This window comes from Ovis canadensis, chromosome 7 (assembly GCF_042477335.2).
Source record: "Ovis canadensis isolate MfBH-ARS-UI-01 breed Bighorn chromosome 7, ARS-UI_OviCan_v2, whole genome shotgun sequence".
NCBI lineage: Eukaryota > Metazoa > Chordata > Mammalia > Artiodactyla > Bovidae > Ovis > Ovis canadensis.
In genome coordinates this window covers 31,859,126-31,885,618 of record NC_091251.1, presented here as the reverse complement: position 1 = coordinate 31,885,618, position 26,493 = coordinate 31,859,126, and the positions used below count along the sequence as shown (strand labels likewise).

At 41.8% G+C, this 26,493-nt stretch overlaps 1 protein-coding gene and 1 long non-coding RNA gene across 7 annotated transcripts in view; one reads left to right on the top strand and one right to left on the bottom strand.

Annotated features, from left to right (window-relative positions):
* The first annotated feature begins 641 nt into the window (after window positions 1-641).
* Window positions 642-14,623, top strand: LOC138443366 (uncharacterized). The gene is made up of 3 exons (XR_011258104.1): window positions 642-1,247; window positions 11,183-11,473; window positions 13,944-14,623. It is a non-coding gene; the product is annotated as an uncharacterized lncRNA (long non-coding RNA).
* The window catches only part of BBS4 (Bardet-Biedl syndrome 4), a 46,832-nt gene continuing 30,214 nt past the window's right edge, over window positions 9,876-26,493 (bottom strand). For 3 of the 6 annotated variants that reach the window (XM_069595581.1, XM_069595585.1, XM_069595582.1), the window contains 11 exons: window positions 26,380-26,452; window positions 20,364-20,417; window positions 18,216-18,343; window positions 16,289-16,343; window positions 15,315-15,383; window positions 14,246-14,398; window positions 13,979-14,150; window positions 12,395-12,464; window positions 11,968-12,109; window positions 11,233-11,434; window positions 9,876-10,690 (listed from right to left, as the gene is read on the bottom strand). In XM_069595581.1, coding sequence (XP_069451682.1) covers window positions 10,581-10,690; window positions 11,233-11,434; window positions 11,968-12,109; window positions 12,395-12,464; window positions 13,979-14,150; window positions 14,246-14,398; window positions 15,315-15,383; window positions 16,289-16,343; window positions 18,216-18,343; window positions 20,364-20,417; window positions 26,380-26,452 — 1,228 coding nt within the window. In that variant the 3' untranslated portion in view covers window positions 9,876-10,580. The remainder of the gene's footprint in view (window positions 10,691-11,232; window positions 11,435-11,967; window positions 12,110-12,394; window positions 12,465-13,978; window positions 14,151-14,245; window positions 14,399-15,314; window positions 15,384-16,288; window positions 16,344-18,215; window positions 18,344-20,363; window positions 20,418-26,379; window positions 26,453-26,493) is intronic. The other 3 variants (XM_069595583.2, XM_069595584.1, XM_069595586.1) reach the window with 1 other exon arrangement.

The window sequence follows — 26,493 nt, the reverse complement described above, 5'->3', positions numbered from 1 at the left end:
TGAAATTCAAAGCCAAGTAGCTTATTAAGGGAATCTCTGGCTGCTACCTCATCAGTCTGCCTTGAAGCTCAATTAAAAATGTTAGCAGTCTTCTGCTTTTATTAGAAAAGCTTCAGTGAGAAGAAATTTCTGTTTTCCCAAGAAAAGTCAGAATAACTCATCATTTATGTTCTAACCCTAAGCAGCAATGTTCTCTGTGTGATCCTTTTCTTACAGGCAGCCCTTGTCCTTAGTACATTCTCAACAAGTTCCCCAGTTCTCACTGGTGATGTCAGGAAGATGATCAGGTGTGGACAGCAGTGTTTTCCAAAAGGTGGGTTTTGAACTATTAATCATCACTAAATCAACTTGGTTATAAAGTATCAAAATGCATCATACATTACAGGAATAATTCTTTTTAAGTATTGTTTATAAAACTATATTCCTGAGTGTGTGTGTGCAGGTATGAGTGTACACGCATCCCTCTGTGAACCTCCCACCATCCTACAAGCACATTAAGCTTTGGGAAGAAGGTTAACTGGGCTCCGTCACCGAGGACGGACAGACGATGCTGCGGTGAGTTGGAAGGGCTGGAGAAACTGAAGAGGTGGCGCTGCTGGCCCCATGGCTGTGAGCTATATTTTACAAAGGCTTCCATGTATGATTTTATATGAAGAAGAATAGTTTGAAAATCCCCTGGACTAGAAAGGATGCCTGGTGAAAAGGATCCTTCCTAAAAACTTCTAGCACTCTTTGCATTCCCTTAAAACTGATTTAATGTTCAGGGAAAGCTGCAGCACACAGAACACTGTCTGGAGACAAAAAAATTCAACCAAAACTCAGTAATATTTACTGTGCAGATTCAGATTCAGTTTCCATGCTCTTACTCTGTCAAGTTTGAGTGGGGCAGAGGTAGTTATTCATCAGCAGAAATCTGGACTCTGCGGGGCTTGAGATGGCAGGTGTCATACGATACTGGTACCTTTCCTGAGCTTCATCTTTCCTCATCTGTAAAATGAGACTTGTAATGGTCCTTACCCTGGTAGTGTTTTTAATTAAAAAGGAATGCCAAGCAAAATATTAGCACAATATGTGGCACACATTTAAAAGTTGGGTAATTGTCAATTACAACTGGACAGGCCATTTCCTGGGTCTCTAAAAATAGTCACTGAAACGCTACCACAGCGATCATTTAACATTTTTTTATCTTTTTTTAGGTAAAGATTTTCATTCAAACAATGAAACTGTAGAAGTTTCAAGTCCACTTGGTAAGTTTTGGGAAATCTATATACATACCTAACCCAAGTGCCTGTCCAGATACAGAACGTTCCCATCACCCACATAGTTCCGTCAGGCCACTTCCAGGATAGCATCAGCCTCAGCCCTGACCCCCAAAGCACACATCATCATCTTTTTCATCATAAATTGTTTTGTCTGTTCTGGAACTTCTTAGAAATGGAAACACACAGTATTTATATTTTTGTATAAAGCTTTTTTTTTTTAATGTTTCCTGACTTTGACTTTTTAATTTTTATTGAAGAATAGTTGATTTACAATGTTGTGTTAGTTTCAGGAGTACAGCAAACTGATTGTTATAAATGTATATAAATATGTAGTGTGTTTTTTTTTTTAACATTTTCTTCCATTATAGGTTATTACAAGATACTAAGTATAGTAACCCGGGCCATATAGTAGGTCCTTGTTGGTGATTTATATATAGTAGTATATATATTTTAATCCCAAACTCCCTATTTTATCTTCCCCCCTTTCCCTTTGGTAACCATAATTTTGTTTTCTTATGTCTGTGAGTCTCTGTTTTGTAAGTAAGTTCATTTGTATCATTTTTTAGATTCCACAATAAGCAATCTATTTGTCTTCCTCCCTCTGGCTTACTTCACTCAGTATATTACTCTAGGTCCATTCATGTTGCTTCAAATGGCGTTACTTCGTTCTATTTTATGGCTGAGTAATATTCGTGTGTGTGTCTGTGTGTGTACACCACCTCTTTATCCATTCATCTGTGGATGGACATTTAGGTTGCTTACATGTCCTGGCTATTGTAAATAGCACTGCAGTGAACACTGGGGTGCATGTATCTTTTCAAATTATATTCTCCGGATATATGCTCAGGAGTGGCATTGCAGCATCGTACAGTAAGGAACATCCATCAGTTAAGTTCAGTCACTCAGTTGTGTCCAACTCTTTGCAACCCCATGGACTGCAGCACGTTAGGCCTCCCTGTCCATCACCAACTCCCAGAGTTCACTCAAACTCATGTCCATTGAGTCAGTGGTGCCATCCAACCACCTCATCCTCTCACGTCCCCTTCTCCTCCCGCCTTCAATCTTTCTCAGCATCAGTGTCTTTTCAGATGAGTCAGTACTTCGCATCAGGTGGCCAAAGTATTGGAGTTTCAGCTTCAGCATCAGTCCTTCAAATGAATATTCAGGACTGATCTCCTTTAGGATGGACTGGTTGGATCTCCTTGCAGTCCAACAGACTCTCAAGACTCCCCCAACATCACAGTTCAAAAGCATCAGTTCTTCGGCAGTCAGCTTTCTTTATAGTCCAACTCTCACACCCATACATGACTACTGGAAAAAACATAGCCTTGACTAGACAGACCTTTGTCAGCAAAGTAATGTCTCTGTTTTTTAATATGCTGTCTAGGTTGGTCATAGATTTTCTTCCAAGGAGCAAGCGTCTTTTAATTTCATGGCTGCAGTTCACCATCTACAGTGATTTTGGAGCCCAAAAAAATAAAGTCTGACACTGTCCACTGTTTCCCCATCTATTTACCATGAGGTGATGGGACCAGATACTGTGATCTTCGTTTGCTGAATGTTGAGTTTTAAGCCAACTTTTTCACTCTCCTCTTTCACTTTCATCAAGAGGCTCTTTCGTTCTTCTTTACTTTCTGCCATAAGGGTGGTGTCATCTGCATATCTGAGGTTATTGATATTTCTCCTGGCAATCTTGATTCCAGCTTGTGTTTCATCCAGCCCAGCGTTTCTCATCATGTACTCTGCATAGAAGTTAAATAAGCAGGGTGACAATATACAACCTAGACGTACTCCTTTTCCTATTTGGAACCAGTCTGTTGTTCCATGTCCAGTTCTAACTAACTGTTGCTTCCTGACCTGCATACAGGTGTCTCAAGAGGCAGGTCAGGTGGTCTGGTATTCCCATCTCTTGAAGAATTTTTCAGTTTACTGTTATCCACACAGTTAAAGGCTTTGGCATAGTCAATAAAGCAGAAGTAGATGTTTTTCTGGAATTCTCTTGCTTTTTCCATAATCCAGCAGATGTTGGCAATTTGATCTCTGGTTCCTCTGCCTTTTCTAAAACCAGCTTGAACATCTGGAAGTTCATGGTTCACGTATTGCTGAAGCCTGGCTTGGAGAATTTTGAGCATTACTTTGCTAGTGTGTGAGATCAGTGCAGTTGTGTGGTATTTGGCGTTGCCTTTCTTTGGGATTGGAATGAAAGCTGACCTTTTCCAGTCCTGTGGCCACTGCTGAATTTTCCAAATTTGCTGGCATATTGAGTGCAGCACTTTCACAGCATCATCTTCCCGGATTTGAAATAGCTCAACTGGAATTCCATCACCTCCACTAGCGTTGTTCGTAGTGATGCTTTCTAAGGCCCACTTGACTTCACATTCCAGGATGTCTGGCTCTAGGTGAGTGATCACACCATCATGATTATCTTGGTTGTGAAGATCTTTTCTGTATAGTTCTTCTGTGTATTCTTGCCACCTCTTCTTAATATCTTCTGCTTCTGTTAGGTCCATACCATTTCTGTCCTTTATCGAGCCCATCTTTGCATGAAATGTTCCCTTGGTATCTCTAATTTTCTTGAAGAGATCTCTAGTCTTTCCCATTCTGTTGTTTTCCTGTTTCTTTGCATTGATCACTGAAGAAGGCTTTCTTATCTCTCCTTGCAATTCTTTGGAACTCTGAATTCAGATGCTTATATCTTTCCTTTTCTCCTTTGCTTTCCACTTCTCTTCTTTTCACAGCTCTTTGTAAGGCCTCCCCAGACAGCCATTTTGCTTTTTTGCATTTCTTTTCCTGGGGATGGTCTTGATCCGTGTCTCCTGTACAATGTCACGAACCTCCGTCCTTAGTTCATCAGGCACTCTATCTATCAGATCTAGGCCCTTAAATCTATTTCTCACTACCACTGTATAATCATAAGGGATTTGATTTACGTCATACCTGAATGGTCTAGTGGTTTTCCCCACTTTGTTCAATTTAAGTCTGAATTTGGCAATAAGGAGTTCATGATCTGAGCCACAGTCAGCTCCTGGTCTTGTTTTTGCTGACCGTATAGAGTTTCTCCATCTTTGGCTGCAAAGAATATAATCAGTCTGATTTTGGTGTTGACCATCTGGTGATGTCCATGTGTAGAGTCATCTCTTGTATTGTTGGAAGAGGGTGTTTGCTATGACCAGTGTGTTCTCTTGGCAAAACTCTATTAGCCTTTGTCCTGCTTCATTCTGTATTCCAAGGCCAAATGTGCCTATTACCCCAGGTGTTTCTTGACTTCCTACTTTTGCATTCCAGTCCCCTATAATGAAAAGGACATGTTTTTTGGGTGTTAGTTCTAAAAGGTCTTGTAGGTCCTCATAGAACCATTCAACTTCAGCTTCTTCAGCGTTACTGGCTGGGGCATAGGCTTGGATTACTGTGATGTTGGTTTGCCTTGGAAATGAACAGAGATCATTCTGTCGTTTTTGAGTTTGCATCCAAGTACTGCATTTCAGACTCTTTTGTTGACTATGATGGCTACTCCATTTCTTCTAAGGGATTCCTGCCCGCAGTAGTAGATATAATGGTCATCTGAGTTAATTCCAGTCCATTTTAGTTCGCTTATTCCTAGGATGTCGACGTTCACTTTTACCATCTCCTGTTTGACCACTTCCAATTTGCCTTGGTTCATGGACCTGACATTCCAGGTTCCTATGCAATATTGCTCTTTACAACATCAGACCTTGCTTCTATCACCAGTCACATCCACACCTGGGTATTGTTTTTGCTTTGGCTCCATCCCTTCATTCTTTCTGGAGTTATTTCTCCACTGATCTCCAGTAGCATATTGGGCACCTAATGACCTGGGGAGTTTCTCTTTCAGTATCCTGTCATTTTGCTTTTTCATACTATTCATGGGGTTCTCAAGGCAAGAATACTGAAGTGGTTTGCCATTCCCTTCTCCAGTGGACATTGTCAGACCTCTCCACCATGACCCGCCTGTCTTGGGTGGCCCTACATGGCACGGCTTAGTTTCACTGAGTTAGACAAGGCTGTGGTCCGTGTGATCAGATTGGCTAGTTTTCTGTGAGTATGGTTTCAGTGTGTCTGCCCTCTGATGCCCTTTCACAACACCTACTGTCTTACTTGGGTTTCTCTTACCTTGGATGTGGGGTACTCTTCACAGCTGCTCCAGCAAAGTGCAGCCGCTGCTCCTTACCCTGGACATGGGGTTGCTCCTCTCGGCCCTCCTGCGCCCACGTAGCCGCCACTCCTTGGACGTGGGGTTGCTCCTCTCTGCCACCGCCCCTGACCTTGGGCATGGGGTAGCTCATCTCGGCCACCGCCCCGACCTCGGATGTGGGGTTTCTCCTTACGGCCACCCCTCGTGACCTTGAACGTGGAGTAGCTCCTCTCGGTCCTCTTGCACCCATGCAGCCGCCACTCCTTGGACGTGGGGTTGCTCCTCTCTGCTGCCGCCCCTGACCTTGGGCGTGGGGTAGCTCCTCTTGGCCGCTGCCCGACCTTGGGCAAGGGGTAGCTCCTCTTGGCCACGCTTCTGTGCAGTCCGTCATAGCTGACACTGTTAAGTGCGCCCCGGCTCTGCTTCGGGAAGCGGGCAGAGGGAGGGAGGCAGGCGGGCCCTCCACTCGTCTTGGGGGCTTTTCAGCTCCTGCGTGCTCTGGAGGGGGGCGGACGAGGTTGCCAAGGGTGTCTTGGTCAGGCTTATCTGGGCCCCTGGGAAACGCACATGCCATTAACCACCCCCCACAGAGCCGCCAAAACTTACACAGGACTAGGGAAACAGACTTTTGGAGGGCACAAACGGGACCTGTTATGAACCAGGATCCAGGAGAGAGGAGCAGTTACCCCAGTGACGAGAGACTGACCCAGACTTGCCCGTGAGTGTCCAGGAGTCTCTGGTGGAGGCGTGGGTCAGTGGTGGCTTGCTGCAGGATTGGGGGCACTGAGTGTAGCAGTCTGTGCATGGGACCTTTTGAAGGAGGTCACTATTATCTTCATTACCTCCAGCATGAAGGTAGGTAGTTTGGCCCCACCCATCAACAGACAATTGGATTAAAGATTTTCTGAGCATGGCCCCACCCATCAGAACACCCCACTTTCCCCTGAGTCAGTCTCTCCCATCAGGAAGCTTCCATAAGCTGCCTTATCCTTCTCCATCAGAGGGCAGACAGACTGAAAACCACAATCACAGAAAACCAATCTGGTCACATGGACCACAGCCTTGTCTAACCCAATGAAACTTATGAGCCATGCCATGTAGGGCCACCCGAGATGGATGGGTCATGGTAGAGAGTTCTGACAAAACGTGGTCCGCTGGAGAAAGGGAATAGCAAACCACTTCAGTATTCTTGCCTTGAGAACCCCATGAACAGCATGAAAAGGAACCTCCATACAGTTCTCCATAGTGGCTCCACCAGTTTGCATTCCCACTGACAGTGTGGAAGTGTTCCTTTTTCTCCACATCCTTACCGGCATTTGTTACTTGTAGACTTTTTGACATTATACTATTCTGACTGGTGTGAGTTGATACCTCATTTTAGTTTTGATTTGCATTTCTCTTAATTAGTGATGTTGAGAATCTTTTCATGTGCCTTTTGGCCGTCTGTTCATCTTCTTTGGAGAAATGTCTATTTAGGTCTTCTGCCTATTTTTTAGATTTTTAAAAAAATATCGAGCTGTTGGTATATTCTGGAAATTAATCCCTTGTTGGCTGCATTGTCTGCAAATACTTTCTCCCATTCTTTGTCTTCTTATGGTTTCCTTTGCTGTGCAAAAGCCATTAAGTTTAATTAGGTCGTGTTTATTTCCATTACTTTAGAGATAGATCTAAAAAGGTCTTGCTGCAATTTATCAGTGTTCTGCTTATGTTTTCCTCTAGAAATTTTATAGTATTCAGTCCTACATATAGGTCTTCAGTCCATTTTGAGTTTTATTTTTGTATAACCATGTTAGAGAATGTTTTCATTCTTTCACATGTAGCTGTCCGGTTTTCTCAGCACCACTTGAAGAGAATGCTGTCTCCACTGTATATTCTTGCCTCCTTTGTTATTAATTGGCCATAAGTGCATGGGTTTCTTTCTTTGCTTTCTATCCTATCCCACTAATCTAGATTTCTGTTTTTGTGCCAGTACCATAGTTTTAATTACCATAGCTGTATAAAGCTCTTCTCATTCAGAGATTATGTCGTATGTAGTTTGTTGCTTTTTATGGCTACATAGTATTGTGAATACTTTTATGAATGTTATCAAGTCTGTGTGGACATTTTTCTTTCTAGGGTAAAAATCATGTTTACTTTCGAGTAAAAATTCTACTCCATTGGAGTAGAATTGCTGGGATATATATATATATTATGGGATGGGTACAGACCTTCCTCCAAAGTGGATGGACCATTTTACACTCCCACCAATGGTGGATGACTATTCTGTTTGCTTCTTGTTCTTGCCAACATTTGGAGTTATGTTTAATTTTAGCCATTTTGATGTGTACCTGATGTGTCCCTAGTGGTACTTCATTGTGGTTTCACTTTGTACTTCCCTGATGATAGACAATGGGCATGTTTTCACATGCTTACTGGCCATTCATATGTGGTCAGTATATATGGCCATATATCTTTGTGAGGTATCCAAATTTCTTGCCTTTTTTTTTTTTTCAGTTGGGTTGTGTATGTTGTTGTTTGGGTTATTCTTGGGTTGGCCATAACATCTTACAGGAAAACTTGAACTTTTTCACCAACCCAATAGTTTTCATCACTGAGTTGGAGTTTTGTTTTGTTTTTTTAATATTTTCTGGATATAAGTTCTTTGTCAGATGTATTTTGTGAATCTATTCTTCTAGAATTATATTCTCAATCTGTAGATCTTTCTTTATGGTGTAATGGGAAGTTCTCAATCCTGTCTTCTAAAAATTTTTGTAAGATTGGATCTAATAGAATCCACTGGTGACATCATCTGAGCCAGGAGTTTGCTTACAGAGCAGCTTTTGATTTACAGATTCAATCTCTTTGATAGGCCTTCAGGCTTTACATTTCATCTTGTTTCAGTTTTGATCTGCTGCATCCAAGTAGCCAGTTTTATTGTCATTGTGACATTCCTTTCTCTTTTTCATGTCTTGTAGTCTCTTTATAATGCTATCCCTTCTTCCATTCTTGATTTGGTAATTTGTCTCTTTTTTATCAGTTTAGCTAGGGATTTTTCAACTTTCTGCCATATGCATTTTTTTGTAAAACTTTTGGCTTTTTAGATTTTTCTTTAATAATTCCTGAAATGGGTTTATTTTGCTGTGTTTTTAGCTTGAGGTAGAAACCTTTATGAACAATTTCATTTGCTACGATGGAAGCATTTACAGCTGTAAATTTCCTTGTAAGCATAGTTCCTAGCTGAACTCTGCAAATTTTGTTTTCATTATTCGGTTCAAACTATTTTCTACTTTCTCTTTGATTTCTTCCTTATGAGTCATTTCAAGCATATGTTTAATTTCCACATGTTGTTTTCTGTAATAGATATGTTCCTTTTAATTTCTAATGTAATTACACTGTGTATTGAGAACATATTCTGTAAATTACAATCTATTGACTTGAGACTTATTTTACGGCCCAGCATTTGGTCTGTCTTGCTTAACGTACTGTGTGTACTTGCAGAGAATGTATTTTCTACAGTTACTGCTTATAGTGTTTAATTAGGTCAAGCTGGCCAATATGTTCTTTTACACTTCTTGTCTATTAAATGCTAAAAGAAAAACTGCTAACATGCAAGTATATGGATTTAATTCTGTCACTTTTTACTTAATGTATTGTGAAGTAACGTTAGGTACATACATGTTTATGATTGTTTTTCTACTGAACTGACTTTTTATCATTATGAAATGCCCCTATTTCTAGTAACACCTCTGACTTTGAACTCTACTTTGAACTCTACTTTATCTGACATTAATATAGTATGAGGTTTTTTTTTATCATTCTCTGCTTTTTAACTGTTTAGCCCAGTTACATTTTTAAGTCGTTACATTTATTGATATGACTGGATTGACAGTTTGCTATTTGTTTTCTCTTTGTTCTTTTTCCCCCTTCTCTACTGTCTTTTGAGCTATGCTTCTTTCAAATGGCTGCTCTAAGGATTGTAATATATACAGTGTTAATTTTTTACAAACTATTTAGAATTACTTTTGTATCATCTCATGTAAAATATAAAAATCTTTATATATATTAAGCCTCATATATAATAATTTTTATTTGGAACAGTTAGGTATTTTTTAAAAATTAAACTTTACCTACTGGTTACTATTTGTTGTCTGCGGGAGGACTGGTCCATTGTGAGCCACTCTACTATCAGACAATGGTGATTTTTTTCCTTAAGAACAAAATAATCATTGTAATCATACACTCCAGACTTCTACTTTGTTTTGTACTAACATTAATCAGTAAGAAGGGCACTTTTCCCATTGCTAGTTCGTTCTTGCCTCTAATCTGAGCCATCTAAAACCATGTCTATATCTGTGTATGTAGCCTCATTTTTCTAACTGTGATGACATGAGTAACAACCATACTAGAAATCAGAATAGCTCCTTTCTTAACAGAGAGAGAAACTAGAAATCCAGAAGCCCTAAGACTGGGCAGATACAAGGTTCTTCCAGAAACATTTTATTGTGATCCCTTACACATTAGTAACAACTTTTCCCAAAGGGATGATACATAATCTTTATTCTGAAAAGGATATATAGATAATGTATTACTAGCATCTGGTCAGTGGTATCACTGAATGTCTAAAACCTCCTCATTTAAGAAGCTCCTCCTTTTTTTTCCCCCAATCCTTGGTGCTGATACCAGACCAGCCCTTTCTCTCTTTTCATACTGACATGATCTGGCTCTGCACTCTGACCTCACTCCGGAACAAGCTATAGGGACTTTTTCTGGATTCTTCTGGGCAAGTGCAGCTGAGATACTGAATAGACTGGGCCACAATTTAAAAAGCTTTTTTTTCATCTTATAAATTTCTACTATTAGAACTGGATTATTAATTCAAGATTTGTGGTTGCCTTGGTGGCCAATATACCTACCACACAGCCCAAGAATCACCTCAGCTAGCCAAGACTCTATCATGACGGCAGAGGTCTGTCCCAGACTGTTCTTCCACAAAGGGCTCAGGCAGCAGGAGGTTAAGTCCTTTCGTAGCTCATGGGGCAGCCAGGGGGTGTGAAGGCTTCCGGCTCCTGGTGATCATCATAACACGTTCTCGTACGTGCCGGCCGCCACGCTGCCTGTGTCATGGGACCTTTCCTAATCTGGTGGGTCCTCGCCAAAGCAAGCCCAGCTCTGGGGTCATCCTACACCTACTTTTCCCTGGTTTGTGCTGATGCCTCCGTAGGTTGTGCTTCCACAGTGGGCTCTGGCTCCAGAGGAAGGGATGGTGGCTTTGTGAGCTGGGATGTTCCTCCAGCACCTAGTAACAAACCAAACAGTTTGAATTCTCAAGTGCCCTGGTTCCAGAAGAAATCAAAAAGCAGTTACAGTTACGATTTCTCTTCTTGAAGCTTATTTTCTGGGATTAGTAGGACTGTGGCCTCTCTGTGCAGCTGTGAAGGAAGACCATAACTGGATAAAGTAAGTCAGGTGTGCCTTTAGTGACCTTATAAAAGAAATCATTCATTACCTGTGCCATGCTGACTTGTGATAAGGCAGTGAAAATTAAACTGAGACTACATAACAAAGGGTACCATAATGTATTTCTAAACCTGCATATCATGAACACCCAGTGTCTTGACCATCCAACTAAGCCTGCCAATAGCTGGGAACTTTTACACAAATGGCCTTAAGAAAATAAGTGACGATTTGGACACCCTTGGGCTTTTTTCCCCTTCTAGGCAGCACTACGCTGGACGTGTTACGAGTCTGAAAAGCGCAAGCCTCACTCAAAGCTGTAATCTCTTTGTAGGCACACGTGGCTGTTCCCATGGGTCTCCAGAGCTGTGTGTAGCTTCCTACCTGAGGAGAGCTTCCTGTATGCGGCTGCTGAAGACATTGCCTGTCCTAGGGCTTGATTAGAGCCCAGAGGCTGCTGGAAACAGGCAGCTTTACTGGTTGAAGCAGTCTGCTGCTTTGATTTGGGATCTTTAACTGGTTTAGTCCAGACCAGTGCCTCCCCGACCTGTAGAGCAGCTCCCAGCTTCTGGGCTACCTCCACCATCTTGTGTCCATGTGGAAAGGAAGCAAAAAAAAGTCACAGGTATGACAAGCAGAGACAAGCCTCATCCGAAGCAGGCAAGGTTAGCTGACATAGTGTCTGCTACCGTTTGAGGGAGGAAGTACTGATTGCAAAGAAATGGTTCTTAAACAGCAGAGAACACACTATCTTGAGTGGATGGCATGGAAATTCTTTAAAGGCTCTAAAAACCCAACAATTTAAGTTTGGTGCATTAATGGACTAAATTCCTGCCTTTTCTATGTGAGGAGAAGTGGGAGGAAGCTACAAAGAGACACAGATCTCAACTCAAATGAGTTGTATTACCAATAATAGATACAACTCAGTAAGCATGAATTTCCTCTTACTATTTTCTTTTAAGAAAAGTTTTTTCTCAAGCTGTCCTTAATTTAAGAATTCATGCTGCTAGGAACATCAAAGCCAAAACAGGCGTAAACATACATTATATCTGGATTATTTGGGCTTGATTCAGAAGTCTCCTGACAGCTTGCTTAATGACTCCTGGATTTAAGACTTACCTCCGGATCAAATTCCAGAGAGCTACTATACTTGAGTAGGTTGACTTTCTTCTCCATCTCCTGATACTGGGCCAGGGCGTCCCTCTTCTCGCCCTGGTTATACAGCAGCACAGCATAGTTCAGGTTTACTAAAGGGTTACACCTGCACAGACAGACAGGGACTCCATGGAGCGGGGCTTTGCAACAAATGGTCATTTAGAATAGATCCTTATCATTATGCAGAAACAGAACTAGTTCAACAGCAAGGTCTCTCAGAGCCAGCGCCAGGTCCTGCTGAGCCCTTGTGCTCAGGAGCCACGTCCTTCCACACACAGACCTGCTGTGCACAAAGGCACCTGGGCTGACTCGGGCAACACCGGGGCCCTGGCGCCACCTCATGGCTTTGAGAGTCTAGCCCCCTGACACCATCCTCAGCAGGGCAGCTTACTTATCAAGGCGGACTGCTTCTTCATAGGCTCTCTTGGCATTCTCTGTATCCTCCAGATTGGTCAGAGCCACTGCAACAGAGAGAGTGGATGCTATGGCTGAAGAGCCAAGCATGAAAACACAGGAAATGTTTCCAGACTGCAGTTCATTCAGCCCCACTCTTACTGCACCCTCTCAACTCCTAGCACCACCTTCTGCTCAGCCACTCAGCTTGGATTCCTAGTGTCATCTACAGTCCCCTCTCCAGTTAATCCATTACCAGGTTCCACGAATGCCTTTTTTTTAGTGTCTTTGGTGACACTGCCCTGGCTTTAGTCGTGTCAGGCTTTCCATTTTGTTCCCTGGGGACACTGTCCCACCTGCCTCCATCTACTTGCCACAGTGCTGCCAGGATCTCCCTAACAGATCTGACCGCGTCACTGTCCTACTCAAGAATCCTCAGTTTTAGCAACAGAACACTCTCCCTTTTTTAATCAGTATTTTCTGGAAGCTTGATCTATAAACCAGACAATAACAGAGCTGCCTGGAAGCCCTGCCCACTCCACTTGCCCCACAACCATGCATCTACTTCCCCCAGACACTAGAGGAGATCCAGGAATACAGCTGGGAAGCAGACCCTCTCAGCTCGAGTATGGCCCCTGTGCTGCACTCCCAGCCCTCCAGGCGGACCCCAGAGCACCTCTCCTGACCTACCTCCCACTATGCTCGCTCCGCCACACGACCGCCACTGCCTGCTGGGTGCAGCCTGCACTTTCACGGCTGTACGCCTTTCCTCGGGGGCTTCTCAGCCATTCTGTGCCACTGAATTGCAGTTCATCTTTCAAAACTCAGTGTGAAGACCATCTCTACTGTTACAGAATTGCTGCTTATGCCCTACAGTACAGTAATTTGCTTACAATCCTGTATCCCTTTATGACTGGGCTATCTTTGTATTCAGACAGACCCCAAATAACCACCACTCGATTTACTTATATAGAACCCCACAGTAATGACCAGAAAAAAAAAACACCTGAAGACTGTCAGTGAGAACATGGAAACTGCTCTTAAACATGTAAATTTAGTATAAGGAGAAATATCCCCCAGAAAGAATAGTCAGTACTTTTGTATTACACTAACAATAAAAGACTAATTATATAATGACAGCAAAACCAAGTTAACATTCACTGATTATCTAATCATGTAATCCTCTCATCAACCCTATGAGATACAGCTAATAGTAAGTACTAGAGGCAGGATCTTAACACCTGATGATACCTAAAGCCTACTATCTTAACACTGGATAACTAAGAACATGGTTAGACTCTATATATGAACTGTCAAGCCAAGGGAATACCACTGTTAAAAGATGGACTACATATGAACCTTGTTTAATCTGAGTGAAATTCCCCTAAGTGAGAAGCAGCCAGGTGCTTTGTCATCTTTCTGTTTCATATTTCTTCAGACTCTAGGACAGTCATCCAGATACCTATGGGATCTGCAAGGGAATGGCTTCTGTGGGATATTTAACTACTGGCCTGCCATGATTCTAATTCCATTTTCCCTTACTACAGACTGCAAAGGGCTGCTCTACATAAATGTCTCTTACCAGCCAAGAGCATGTACAGCTCCCCCATCTTCGGCTGGAAGTTGATGGCTGCGCTGAGGAAATGGAAAGCGGATGCATACTGCTGCATAGTCAAGTGGACAAGGCCCAAATTATAGAGAATCTTCCAATCTAAAGGCGCCAGGTAGTTGGCTCGTTTCAGGCAGCTGATGGCCTGGAGGAGGGAGGGGGCGCTTGGTGAGGGGCTGGGGCGAGCTCAGCAGACCCAGTAACTATGAACGCAAACCAGGAAGAGGAGGAGACACTCACTGCCACATATTTCTTCTTGCCAAAGAAGCACATTCCGATGTTATTCCAGAGTGGAGGGCTTTCTGTAACAGCACACGCTACAACTTTGTATTTGGTGAGGGCAACATCAAAGTCCCCATGGGTCTGCATCATGCTGCCTGCTGCCAAGATGGCCTGAAAACATGGGAAGTTCATGATGTAGTCATTCCCAAAAGGCCGTCGGAGTGAAGCAGCCTTCCTGAGTCTAGATACTCAGTAGGCCCGTCAATACTAGTGGGACGGAAAAGCATCTTCCAGGGACCTATCCATCCATAGCTGCTGGGACAAACACTCAAGAGGAACACTCTCATGCCCCACACTGTGGCCCTTTGCCATAATAAAGAAAAGTCTCTGACTTTACCTCGCTCTTTTGTTTCCTACTTGTAGCCAGGAAGTCACTGCCTTAGAATATCAGGGCCCTTTAAGTAAAAACCACCTTTAACCCTGCAGCCCCTGCTTGGTAGACACCCAGTGCTTTAGACGACTCAAGTGCACCTGTCACTGGCCTCTAAAAATGCAGCTCCTTCTGCCACAGGGCAGATGGTGAGTCAGCTTTAGACTTCCTCAGTCCAGCTCTCCATGTCTCTCAGTCAGGCTAATATGACTTCCAAGAAAGGACTGGGTCTGCACCCGTAACAACAAGCCTGTTCTGCTGCAGCTCCCTCAGTGACTCATCCACATGATGATCTTCTCATCCCCAAAGTCATAACTGGACAAGAGTTGTAGTCTCAGGTTCCTCAGGAATCTGAAGGTCATTTCAGCATGTGGAGGCGCTGCTATTTCCTAAGTAACACATACAGCTTCACCACCACTGCAGTTCTGCTGTCTGTGTGAGTTACAGGCCCATTATGACAAATGTGCTCTTTAGAAGATGAGCAGCAGAGCCCTGACAATTTACAATATTTTCAAATAAGAGCCACATTTACTTAATACTTTTCTAAGAAAAAAGTACTTTCTTGGGTATTTGAAGTGCATTCTAGGGCCAGATCACCTCTAGGAGCAGTGGGACCACCTGTGTGCAAAGGCTCTGAGGCTTGACAGCCAGCAATACCTTGTAGTTGGTAGGGTCGTAAGTCAGTGTGTTTCCAAGATGTTCAAATGCCTTCTGGTAAATACCGAGCTTGGGAAAAAGCAAACCAGAGAATTACATCAGGGGAGATGGCGTTAGGGAGTCTGGCCAACCATACCCTCAACAGATACACCCTGACTTTTCTGGGTTCTTCTGACAAAAGCCACAGATATCAAATTTTTAAAAAAGAAAACTAAGGGCCCCACATTTCTTTTCCCTCCTACGTCATTGATTTGTCCCCTAATAAGGTCAAAGTAGCTATCTGCCAGGAACCATCTCTGGCACACTGGTGCTGCCACACACTAAGGACTCTTGGCAGGAAACAGGCTGGTGAGCCTTCTCTCCCCTGGGGCCAACCTCCCAAGCCAAAGCCCAGGAAGGCCCAGGGCTAAGCTCCTTAGAGAAAAATGAAACAAGGAACCACAGAGGCAGAGCTGGAGGCAGGATTTTTATTCTAGACAATGCTTTGCCTTCTCTAACCCTAACCTGGCTGGGAAGAAGGAACAACAGAAACGGCCTTTGCCCCAAAGCCCTAATACCACCACAGTACTTCCACCACAAAATGCCAGTCTCCCTGACCACAAGTTGTTTTTCATACATGTTCTTTCTTTGGTTGGGTAAGAACTAGGCTCAAACAGGTGTATTTGCTTCTGATTTGCATGCTGAAAATTAAGTTCATTCCTTTAGCAGTCAAAGGGTATCAAGTGCAGAGTAAAGTTTATGTGCTTCTTATGACCTTTAGTAAATTGTGTTCAAGTAAAAATGCAGGAAAACCACAACACACAAAAGTGTCTTTTTCTTTTTTGGCTGTGTGGCTTGCAGGATCTTAGTTCCCTGACCAGGGACTGAACCTGTGTCCCCTGCAGTAAAAGCATGGAATCCTAATCACCAGACCACCAGGGAAGTCCCCAAAAGCATTTCTAACATCAGTGCATAGATAAGCAAAGCCCTCTTACCTGTAGGTAGAGTAATCCTAAAGTTGTAAGAAGTTCCGTATTTTCCGGTGAGAACCTGCGACATAAGAGACGCTCAGAGGGAAACACGATGTGTATGAGTGATACTGACACGCGCAGTAATCGCACTGCCCGCTCCCGTAAGAACTCTCAAAGGATTTGGGAATTTCCTTCAAGAGTACGTCAACCCGGCTATAGGGAGGACTGCTCAACAAGACAGAAATGGGACTTAGAACCTAGACTCCTTCCTCAGGACCTTTTCTTACAGCCAAATTCCTCAGAACCTATGGACTATTTTGTGCTCATGTCTTAATTACACTAACAGAGTTCAAGAATAATGCTCTATAAACCACGTCAGTCTAGAACACACACGACTTTAGGTGCTTCCCTCCTGTGAGATTTTCTGTTGTTCTCACTGCACTCACTATGCCAGCCAGCATAATTATTTCCTGGGTGATTTAGGGTCCCAAGGCCCCTGATGCTCTGCTCTCCACATTAAACAAAAAGTCACACTAAACAGCCAAACTAAAGAAGAAAGACACATACCAGCTCTAGCAAAGAATTGGCCCTTGGCTTTGTGGAGTAAACACTGGCTTAAGTAAAAGACTATCTCCCTTTCCAGTCCCTCACCGGCATCTGTCTTTGTCACAAAACAAAAGCAACACTGAGCTGAGATGATCTGACTACAGGATCATTAGACAGTTTCAACAGTGAAAACGGCAAAAGGTGAAGAACATCTCCTGCTTCTAAGAAATGAGGTAGGGTGCAGGTTACCTATGGGGAGACCAGAGTCACAGGGACAAAGCCCCTGCCTGGTGAAGCCTGAGCTGGCCAGACAGAGCTTACTCAGTTCAACCAAGTATTTGCTCTTCACTTTCTGCCATAAATTCCCATTCTGATCACTTTCCTCTCCCTAACCAAGTAGATAATTTCCATGATTCTAGTGGCATCCTTCCCCCCACCAAAACAGACTACTCTCTCTGAAGCTGTGGGCCATAAGCAATGGTTTCTATCATCTCAGTAAGGCTCCAAATGCTCAGCTGTCCTCCAAAGTCTCATTTGAGGATTTCAGCGACATAAGTCTTTAGCCAGACACAGGAAGAATGTGTGAGCTAATGTAATTAATGTGAGCTAGGCTCAAAGAGCCAGTTTCTTGAATGCAGGGGTCAAGGGTCGAGGCTTCCACTCAGCACCACAAAGATTCAACATATGGCTACGTGGGCTCCTACCTACTTGTCCCTGTAAACGTAGCCTCTTGATGACAAGTCTTTCTTTCAGCCTAACAAAACAAAGGATTTTTTATGTCTTTTTGGATATAAAATATGAAAAAAATTCCAGAAGGAGCGTTGTTGTGACTAATGTAACTAGAAAAGTTACTATCATGGTAGAAGACAACAGTAATTAACAACAGAAATCTAAATTTAGTCCAAAGTCTTGTTATCAGGAATAATAGACTTTGTGGCCTTGAACCACAGATGACGCATTCTATCAAGTGATCAAACAAATGAGACAAAGGCATTTTGTTACAGCTATCCCACTTAAACCAGACAAGATCTAGACAGAAAAGATAAGATTCCCTAAAAAAGAGAAACAGAATACCACACTGGGAATGCCAGTCAGTTCCATTATCAACAGGGATTAGGCAACCACCTATGGAATGATCGCTTAACATAGGAGGAACCTGGATCCCTGACTGACCTTGTGGAGCAGAGAGCTGCGCAGGACCAGCCACACCGACAGGTGAGAAAGAAACCTAAGTTGTCCTTATTTAAGGCACTGGGAGCTCTAAACTTTAGCTTAACATTCACTCTAACTCACAGAACTCACACTGTGTAACCAGTCACACGTGTCCTCTCTCAGGCATAGGAGATCACATCTGCTCCCATTTTTGTTTACTTTCTCGTTGCTCTAAAGGAACCAACACACTTACTCCACTGCTTTCTTGTAGATTTCAATGGCCTTGTCCAAGTCTCCCTTCAGCAAGAAGATCTTGCCCAGCATTATGTACGTCAGATCATGTCTGTTAAGATGTAGGGCACTGTGCAACTGGTCTTGTGCCTAACAAGATTGACAGAGTAAAGAGAACCAAATCACCACCAGGAAAGGACAATGACTCTGTACGGCTAATGTAAAGAAAGAGCTCCTGCTGTACTCAAGTAGGAACATCACATTTCAGCAAATGTCCCACCACCCAAAAAACTAAAACATACCCAAACTGTGCTCTCATAGGACAGCTGGAAACATGAAATGTCTGCCTCTAGTGCCACTTGGGGGCTTGTACAAGAGGTTTAACCTTTTTGAGTGTTTTCTGCTTTTTGATATCCATTCCCATGACTCATATTCTATATGTCAAGAGGGATATCATGGTACATAGAGAATACTACCCCAAACTTGACCTCAGTTGCACCGCTGAACAACTGCACACCCTTCTCCAGGGGGGACCTCATTTTCCTCACCAATAATTGGATAAATGAATGAATGTTCATTTATTCATTCAGTAGATAGAGTGCCTATTGCTCTAGGTACTAGTATACCAAAGCTAACAGAAAACTCCTAGCTCTGTTAGAGCTTATCTTGCAGATGATGATAAACGCTGTTTAGTCCTTCACTGATTCAACAAGTATTTATATAAATGCCAGCTACTGTATTTTCTTAGCCTGTTAGCTTTACAGTAAAATCTAAATATAATTCTCCTTCTCCTCAGTTCAGGTCTGACCAAAAACCAAATCCAGCTCTCTCTTGGCTCAGAATAATCCCATGAATAGATATGTACTTAGGAGAAGGCAATGGCACCCCACTCCAGTACTCTTGCCTGGAAAATCCCATGGATGGAGAAGCCTGGTAGGCTGCAGTCCATGGAGTCGCTAGGAGTCAGACAGGACTGAGCGACTTCACTTTCACTTTTCACTTTCATGCATTGGAAAAGGAAATGGCAACCCACTCCAGTATTCTTACCTGGAGAATCCCAGGGACTGGGGAGCCCGGTGGGCTGCCGTCTATGGGGTCGCACAGAGTCGGACATGACTGAAGCGACTTAGCAGCAGCAGCAGATATGTACTTGCTTAAAATTTCTCTGAAGAGAAAAAGCTCCTAACCAAGTACATAACACTGAAGAGCCATCTGCCCAGAAAACCTAATCAACTAAGTATGCATATTTTATTTGCACAGATATAGGTATTATTTGTTTTTATATGTCTCAGAAGAGCAAAAGTTACTCTCACACCTCAACTGCTGATGTACAGTTGTTTTTTTTAAGAGTCCCGAGGGATTGATTAGATTGCTTCAGTTTACAAATTAACATTAATTGTTAATTGTATATATTAAACATTATCAAATTAGTATCAACTAATTCAGGTTCTCAGTCCTGTCAGCACTGGAGAAAAGAAAATAAAACTTCAGTCACTAAGTGGGAGAATTATGAAGGAAACTAACCAACCCCACTTTCATTAACTTTTAGAGTTCTCAATAATTTGGTCTACCTCTCAGTTAAGATATATACATTGTTTCCCTTTATCTGAGTACCAGAATAAGCTCAACGGTTTTATCTGATCATAAGAGTCGTGGGCACCACAGCCTAATCACAATGAAATATAAAAATCTCACGTGGAAAATAACCTTAAAAACTCTCACGTCAAACTACTTAAGATTAAAAATTCATTTCCAATGACCTGAAAACTGAAATGTAAGAGAGCTCACTTGGCCATAATTACACTTTTAAGACTTATAGATCCACTTTTTTATATTTAAATTTTATTGGACATTTGTGTTTCTATTCTGGAAAATTAAACTAAGGTGTGGAAAATAAGATAGGAAGAAAGGGATGAGATTGCCATTTCCTCTGTTTCTAGAATTTGTCACTTTCTTGTTAAAAGCAGGGGAAAAAAAACAGACGAATAGTGACAAATGAGAATAAAAATGGGGGTAAATGTATATGAAACTTTCATTTTTTACTTCTAACAGTCTCTGCAAGCAGTAGGAATAATGTAAAATGATCCATGGGACCTGTATAAAAAGTATACCCTCAGTGAAATCCCCAGACAACTGCTCACCCACCACCACCACCATTTCTACAGATTACCTTGTCAAACTGTTTCAGATAAATGTAGCAAACTCCTAGGTTATGACAGATTTCCTACGCACAAAAGAAAAGAAAAGAAGTGTAAATTCCACAGTAATTATTAGAGTGTGAACAGGCAGCTAGAGATTATTGCTGCTTGACAAAGTTTAAGCTTGAAAATATGCACTATGGTTAGTTTTTTACTTGAATCTTCTTCAGATTATAAGAGATAAAAGCAGAATAAACCGGTGATCTTCCTGGGCCTATGTAGTACCTTTGGGTGCATACCCAGCCCATTCCTGTACCTTTTTTTCTCTTAGAGCTGCTCATGGAACAAACCCTTTGTGCCCTCTTCTCAGAAGAAACTACCACAGTCCCTTCTCCAGCTCTAAGGAGGAGTGTGGGTGTGGGTATCAGACTTCTTTTCACAGGAATCTAGGAATTCACTCACTAGGTGGTATGAACTTGGAGGCTGACAGTGCCATCTGGAGGCTACTACAATGGAATACAGATATGTGAAAAATCAAAGTGTTAGTCGCTCAGTCATATATGACTCTTTGTGACCCCACAGACAGTAGCGCACCAGGCTCCTCTCTTCAGGGGATTTTCCAGGCAATAATACTAGAGTAGTAGCCGTTCCCTTCTCCAGGGGAACTTCCCTACCCAAGGATCAAATCCAGGTTTCCTGCATGGTCCTGTGCTGCAGGCTTCTGCAGACTGGTTCCAATTACAGATACATAATTGGATATGTAATTGGGGCTTATCTACAGAAGTCTGCAGCACAGGTCAGCAAACTACGACCCATGGGACAAATCCACCCTCTGCCCCTTTTTGTAAATAAAGTTGTACAGAACACAGCCACAACCACTTGTTATGTATCCTCTATGGTTCTTTCATAGAACTTCAGTTAAGTAATTGCAACAAAGACCATATAAAGCCACAAAGCTTAAAATATATACTAACCTGACCTTTACCGCCCCCGCCCAAAAAAAGGCCAACCTCTGATCTACAGAAAGAAAAAAACAGCAGAAATGCAGAGAAGCTAACTTGGTTGCTGACAGCTTTCCAGTTCTAGTTCACTGCAAGATCAATCTGTATTTCCTGACCTTGTGTTCTATAGAATCTCTACAACTCCCTTATATTAAATCATTTTTATTTAATGCAGCTTTAAAGAAAGGAAAAGGCAAGGGTGAAGAAACTGCTCTTGGGAAACAGTAAGGACCATCTTGTTAGTAGTGAGGAAGTGCAGAAGCACATGCAGACCCAGGAGTGTCCCTCTCTGAAGAAGTATGAACCTTCAAGGGCTCAGAGACAACTGTTTAATGTTTTCCAAGTTGCCTAAAATAACAACAAAATAGCAATCAGTGATCCTATGCCAGATGTTTTTCATATATATTACTTTAATTTTCCCAGCAAATCTGAAACATAAGTATAACAATTATGATTTTAGGGATAAGGAAATCCAAGCTCAGAGAAGTTAAGCAGTTTGCTTAATACAGAAAGCATCAGCACAGGGATGTTTTTTTTTTCTTAGTTCTAAATCTTAAAGAATTTCAAGAACATGGAAGCAACCTAAATGTCCATCAACAGAGAAATGGATAAAGAAGACACGGTCATATATACAGTAGAATATTGCTCAGCCTTAAAAACTGAAAATGTACCATCTGCAGAGACTTGGATATACCTAAAGACAGTCATTCAGAGTAAAGCAAGTCAGAAAGAGAAAAATATATATACTGTATAATATCACTTATATGTGAAATCTAGAAAGATGACACAGATGAGCTTATCCGCAAAGCAGAAAGAGAGACACAGACATACCAAACAAATGTATGGATACCAAGGAGGGGAGGGGCAGGGATGAACTGGGAGATTGGGAGTGACATATATACACTACTATAAAAAACAGATAGCTAATGAGGACCTCCTGTACAGCACAGGGAACTCTACTCAATGCTATCTGGTGACATAAATGGGAAGGAAATTCAAGGAAGAATTTGAATGGCTGATTCACTTTGCTGTACATCAGAAAATAACAACACTGTAAAGCAACTATACTCCAATAAAAATAAAGTAAGATTGTGATGACCATTGCACAACTCTGTAAATATATTAAAAAACAATGAATCATCTACTTTTAATAGGTGAATTGCATGGTATTTGAATTATATTTTAATAAAGCTTATAAAAAGAAAGAAAAGGATTTCCCCAGTGGTCCAGTGGCTAAGAACCAGCCTGACAATGCAGAGGACACTGGTTCAAACCCTGGTCCAGGAAAATTCCACATGCTGTGGAACAACTAAGCCCACGCGCCACGACTACAGAGCCTGCACTCGAGAGCCTCCCGAGCCACGACTACGGAGCCTGCACTCTAGAGCCTTCCGAGCCACGACTACTGAGCCCACCCGTCTACAGCCTGTGCTCTGCAACAAGAAGCCATCACAGGGAGAAGCCTGCACACACAATGAAGAGTAGCCCCTGCTCACTGCAACTAGAGAAAGCCTGAGCACAGCAGCAAAGATGCAGTGCAGTCAAAATAAAATAATAAATGTTAAAAAAAAAAAGAAATGGTCTCAGATTGCTAAGAAGGGACTATTTTTAAGAGGGAAAAACAAAAAGAATTTCAACATATATATATGTAGAGAATCACCATGTACTCACTGTCTTGCTCCAACAACCATCCAATCCATACCCCCATATCCATCCCACTACTTCTGTGAGCAAATAACCAGATAATATAACATTTTATCCACAAATATTTCAGTATGTATTTTTTTATTTTTTATTATTTATATATTTATTTTTGGCTGTGCTGGGTCTTCTATTGCACGTGCTTTTCCTCTAGTTGTGGTGAGTGAGGGCTATTCTTTGTTGCACAGCCTACTCATTATGGTGGCTTCTCCTGTTATGGAGCACAGGCTCTAGGGCGCACAGGCATGCGTGGCTTCAGTGGCTGTGGTCCCCAGCATGCAGAGCACAGGCTCACTAGCTGTGGTGCACGGGCTTAGTTGCTTCTTGGCATGTGGGATCTTCCCAGACCAGGACTTGAACCCATGTCTCCTGCATTGGCAGGTGCATGCTTTACCACTGAGCCACCAGGGAAGTCCCTCAGTATGTATTTCCAAAGGATAAGATCTCTCTCTTATAAACTCTACCCACAATACCATTATCATACTTGGGAAAAAAAAAATTAGTTACTGCTTAATATCTGATATTGAATCATGTTCAATTTCTGATAAATGACTCACATTACAATAAATTTTTCTTAAATCACAACCCAAAATATGTCCACACTTTGCCAAGCAGTGGGATTTGAACTCAGGCCTATCTCTAAAAGTAGGGCTGTAATTCTCCTCTCTCCAACTCCACAAGTACATTCCAGTTCATCACCCTTTAAGAACGTACACACGGAGCTGGAGAGAGAAGAAATATAGCTTCCTCGTCCTTTAATGTCCTGGAAGGTAACTAATGCCCCTACCCTTTTGAAAATATTTGCTATAGTTATTACTTGGCAAAACAATAGCAATATGCCTTAAACAAACTTGACAGCCAAGGAAATTTTTGAAATTTGAAAAGAAAACTAGAACAAATCGAGTCAAGTTCTGTTTTTCATGGGGGGAGAGGATGCAGCAGACATCCTGCAAGGGCAAGTGATACAGGGGAACAATTACAGGCCTAAGTGAGGAATTCTGGATTCTAGACCTGAATTCTGCTCCATTCCTGCCATTACCTCACTGTGTGTCCTTCAGCAAGTCACTCCACCTCCAAAAGCCTCAGCTTCCTCATCTAAAAGTACAGGAAATCCTCCCTACTTAACAGCTGCTCCAAAAGTCCAATGAGATTATGGCAAGAGGAATTATTCTCCTGCTGCAGCTAGACTGTGGAATACCCTGATGAGTCCAAGAAAGTAAAGCTACAGGTTTTCTACAGGCCACAGGAACTCGTGAAGCATCAGGGCAGAGAATGGATGTTTGAGAAATGACCACCTCTACTGGCACCAATGGACTTGTTATCCCAGATGAGTAATACCAAATGAGCTCTTTCAACCAACTGGACATAAACATTCTCCCTTTTCCCCCCAGCCCATCCCTGAGCTCACCTGTCTCACTTCCTATCTCCCTCTATGGACTCATTTTCTCTTCAGTACAGCCCTTCAAACTGTTTTTTCCAGGGTTCCATCCTCAGCTCACTGCAGAGTGATCTCATCCAATTTCATGGTTTTAATCATCACCTTTGTGTTGACTCCAAAACATGTATCTCTATCCCAGAACACTTGAGCTTCAGATTTCTATATACAGCCATGTATTGGATACATCTCAATTTAGATATCCTACCAGAAGCTACAATACATCATGTCCATAATCTTCTGAAAAGAGGATTTAATTCTAATTTGTTATCACCACCCTCTCCCCTAACTTGCTTCTCTTCCTTCCTTATTTCCTATTTCCTTATTTCCTGGTTGACTGTCCCATAAACCACAAATCCATCTTTGCATCTGCAGCCCAGTGCCTGGCACACAGCATTCACTCACTTGTTGAAAAAAGTGACTAAATTAACAAAAGAGTAACTCACTTTTCCTTTATCTGTAGCTTTACTTTGGCCTTTGGCTATAAAATACTCAATGGCATAAAGACTTAAATATCTCAGTCTTCAGATCTGCAGAAAAGTGACTGACAAACACATCTGAAAAATAATAGGGCCATAAGAACTGCAGGGAAAACCCATGCTAGCTCTTTCTACTAATCAATCTAATCCTTTACCCTTTGATATATCTAAGAATCTCCTTCACTCTTAGATGTATCTTTCTAAGAATCACAGTTATTTTGAAAAAGCCATCAACATGAAAAAGAAGAACCAAAATAAAGAGAGGAAGAAAAAGACAACTGTGGAAAGCAGAAGAGAACTTCAAAGGGTCAGAGACATGAAGAGGTAACCGTAAGAAAAGACAAAGTTCTTGAAAATTAAAAATATAATTACAAAAATAAAAAATAGTGAATATGAATATAGCTAAAAACAAAAATGATTTGGAAGATATGACTGAGGAAATATCTCTGAATGTACAGCAAAGACAAGGATGTGGAAAATATGAGAGGCAAGTTAGAAGACACTGAGAACAGATGTGGAACACGTGTAATAGAGTGGAAAACAGTGTGGCCAACGCTGCTAGTTATCTCCCTGATGTTCACCGTCTCTGATTACCTTACTAACAGAAATCTAACTACATTTAGAGTGACGATGTGTCCAACTTAAAAACTATATTTCCCAGTCTTCTTTACAAAACAGGTAGTCGATATAATGTACGTGGAAGTCTGTTGAGGGTTTCTGGGAAAGTCATACTTTCTTGATAAAGGTTATGTCCTTTTCTCTTTGTTGCCTCCTCTTTCTCCCTACTAGAATAATGACGTGGTGTTAGAGCTGTAGCAGCCATCTTGCAGCCATGAAGAAAAAGTCTCAGTGTTGTTGTTAAATCAATGTCAGTAACTACTTACCTGGGCTTCTTGTTACATAAGAAAAAAATAAACTCATAATTTGTGAAGTCAGTGTTCAATGTTTTGTTGCAGTTACACACAATCCCTAAATGATATAGACAATGGAGAGGAAAAAATAATCGAAGAACTACTCAAAAAAAAAACCACCTCTCTATCCAAAGGCAAGGGTCTTCAAAGTGAAAGAGCCAGTTGAATGCAAGAGAAAAGAAACACATCATGACAACTATTACTGGTATTTCAGAACTCTAATAATAAATAGAAAATCCTCAAAGGTTCTAGACGAGAGAGTGGGGTTATCAACAAGAATCAGACTAGTAACAGACTACTCATCAGCAATACTTATAGCAAGAAAGCTTGGCAGCATTGTCTGCTGAGTTATGAGGAAACCTAACTTTTGATCTTATACCTAGGCCAAATCATTAATCAAGTGTGAGGATAAAGACAGTTTTGGCATGTAATAACTCAGTAATAAATATAAATGATAGCCCATATGATAAATGAAACCATCAGCATGTTACTAATAACGAAGAACAAAGTTCCCTACTTACCCAGTCTTTCTGATTAAGTTTAGCTGCTTCATTATATACTTCAATGGCAGCTTTATGTTTTCCCAAAAGAAATCTGGGGAAGAAACACATTTTCTGTAATTATTAACATAAAGC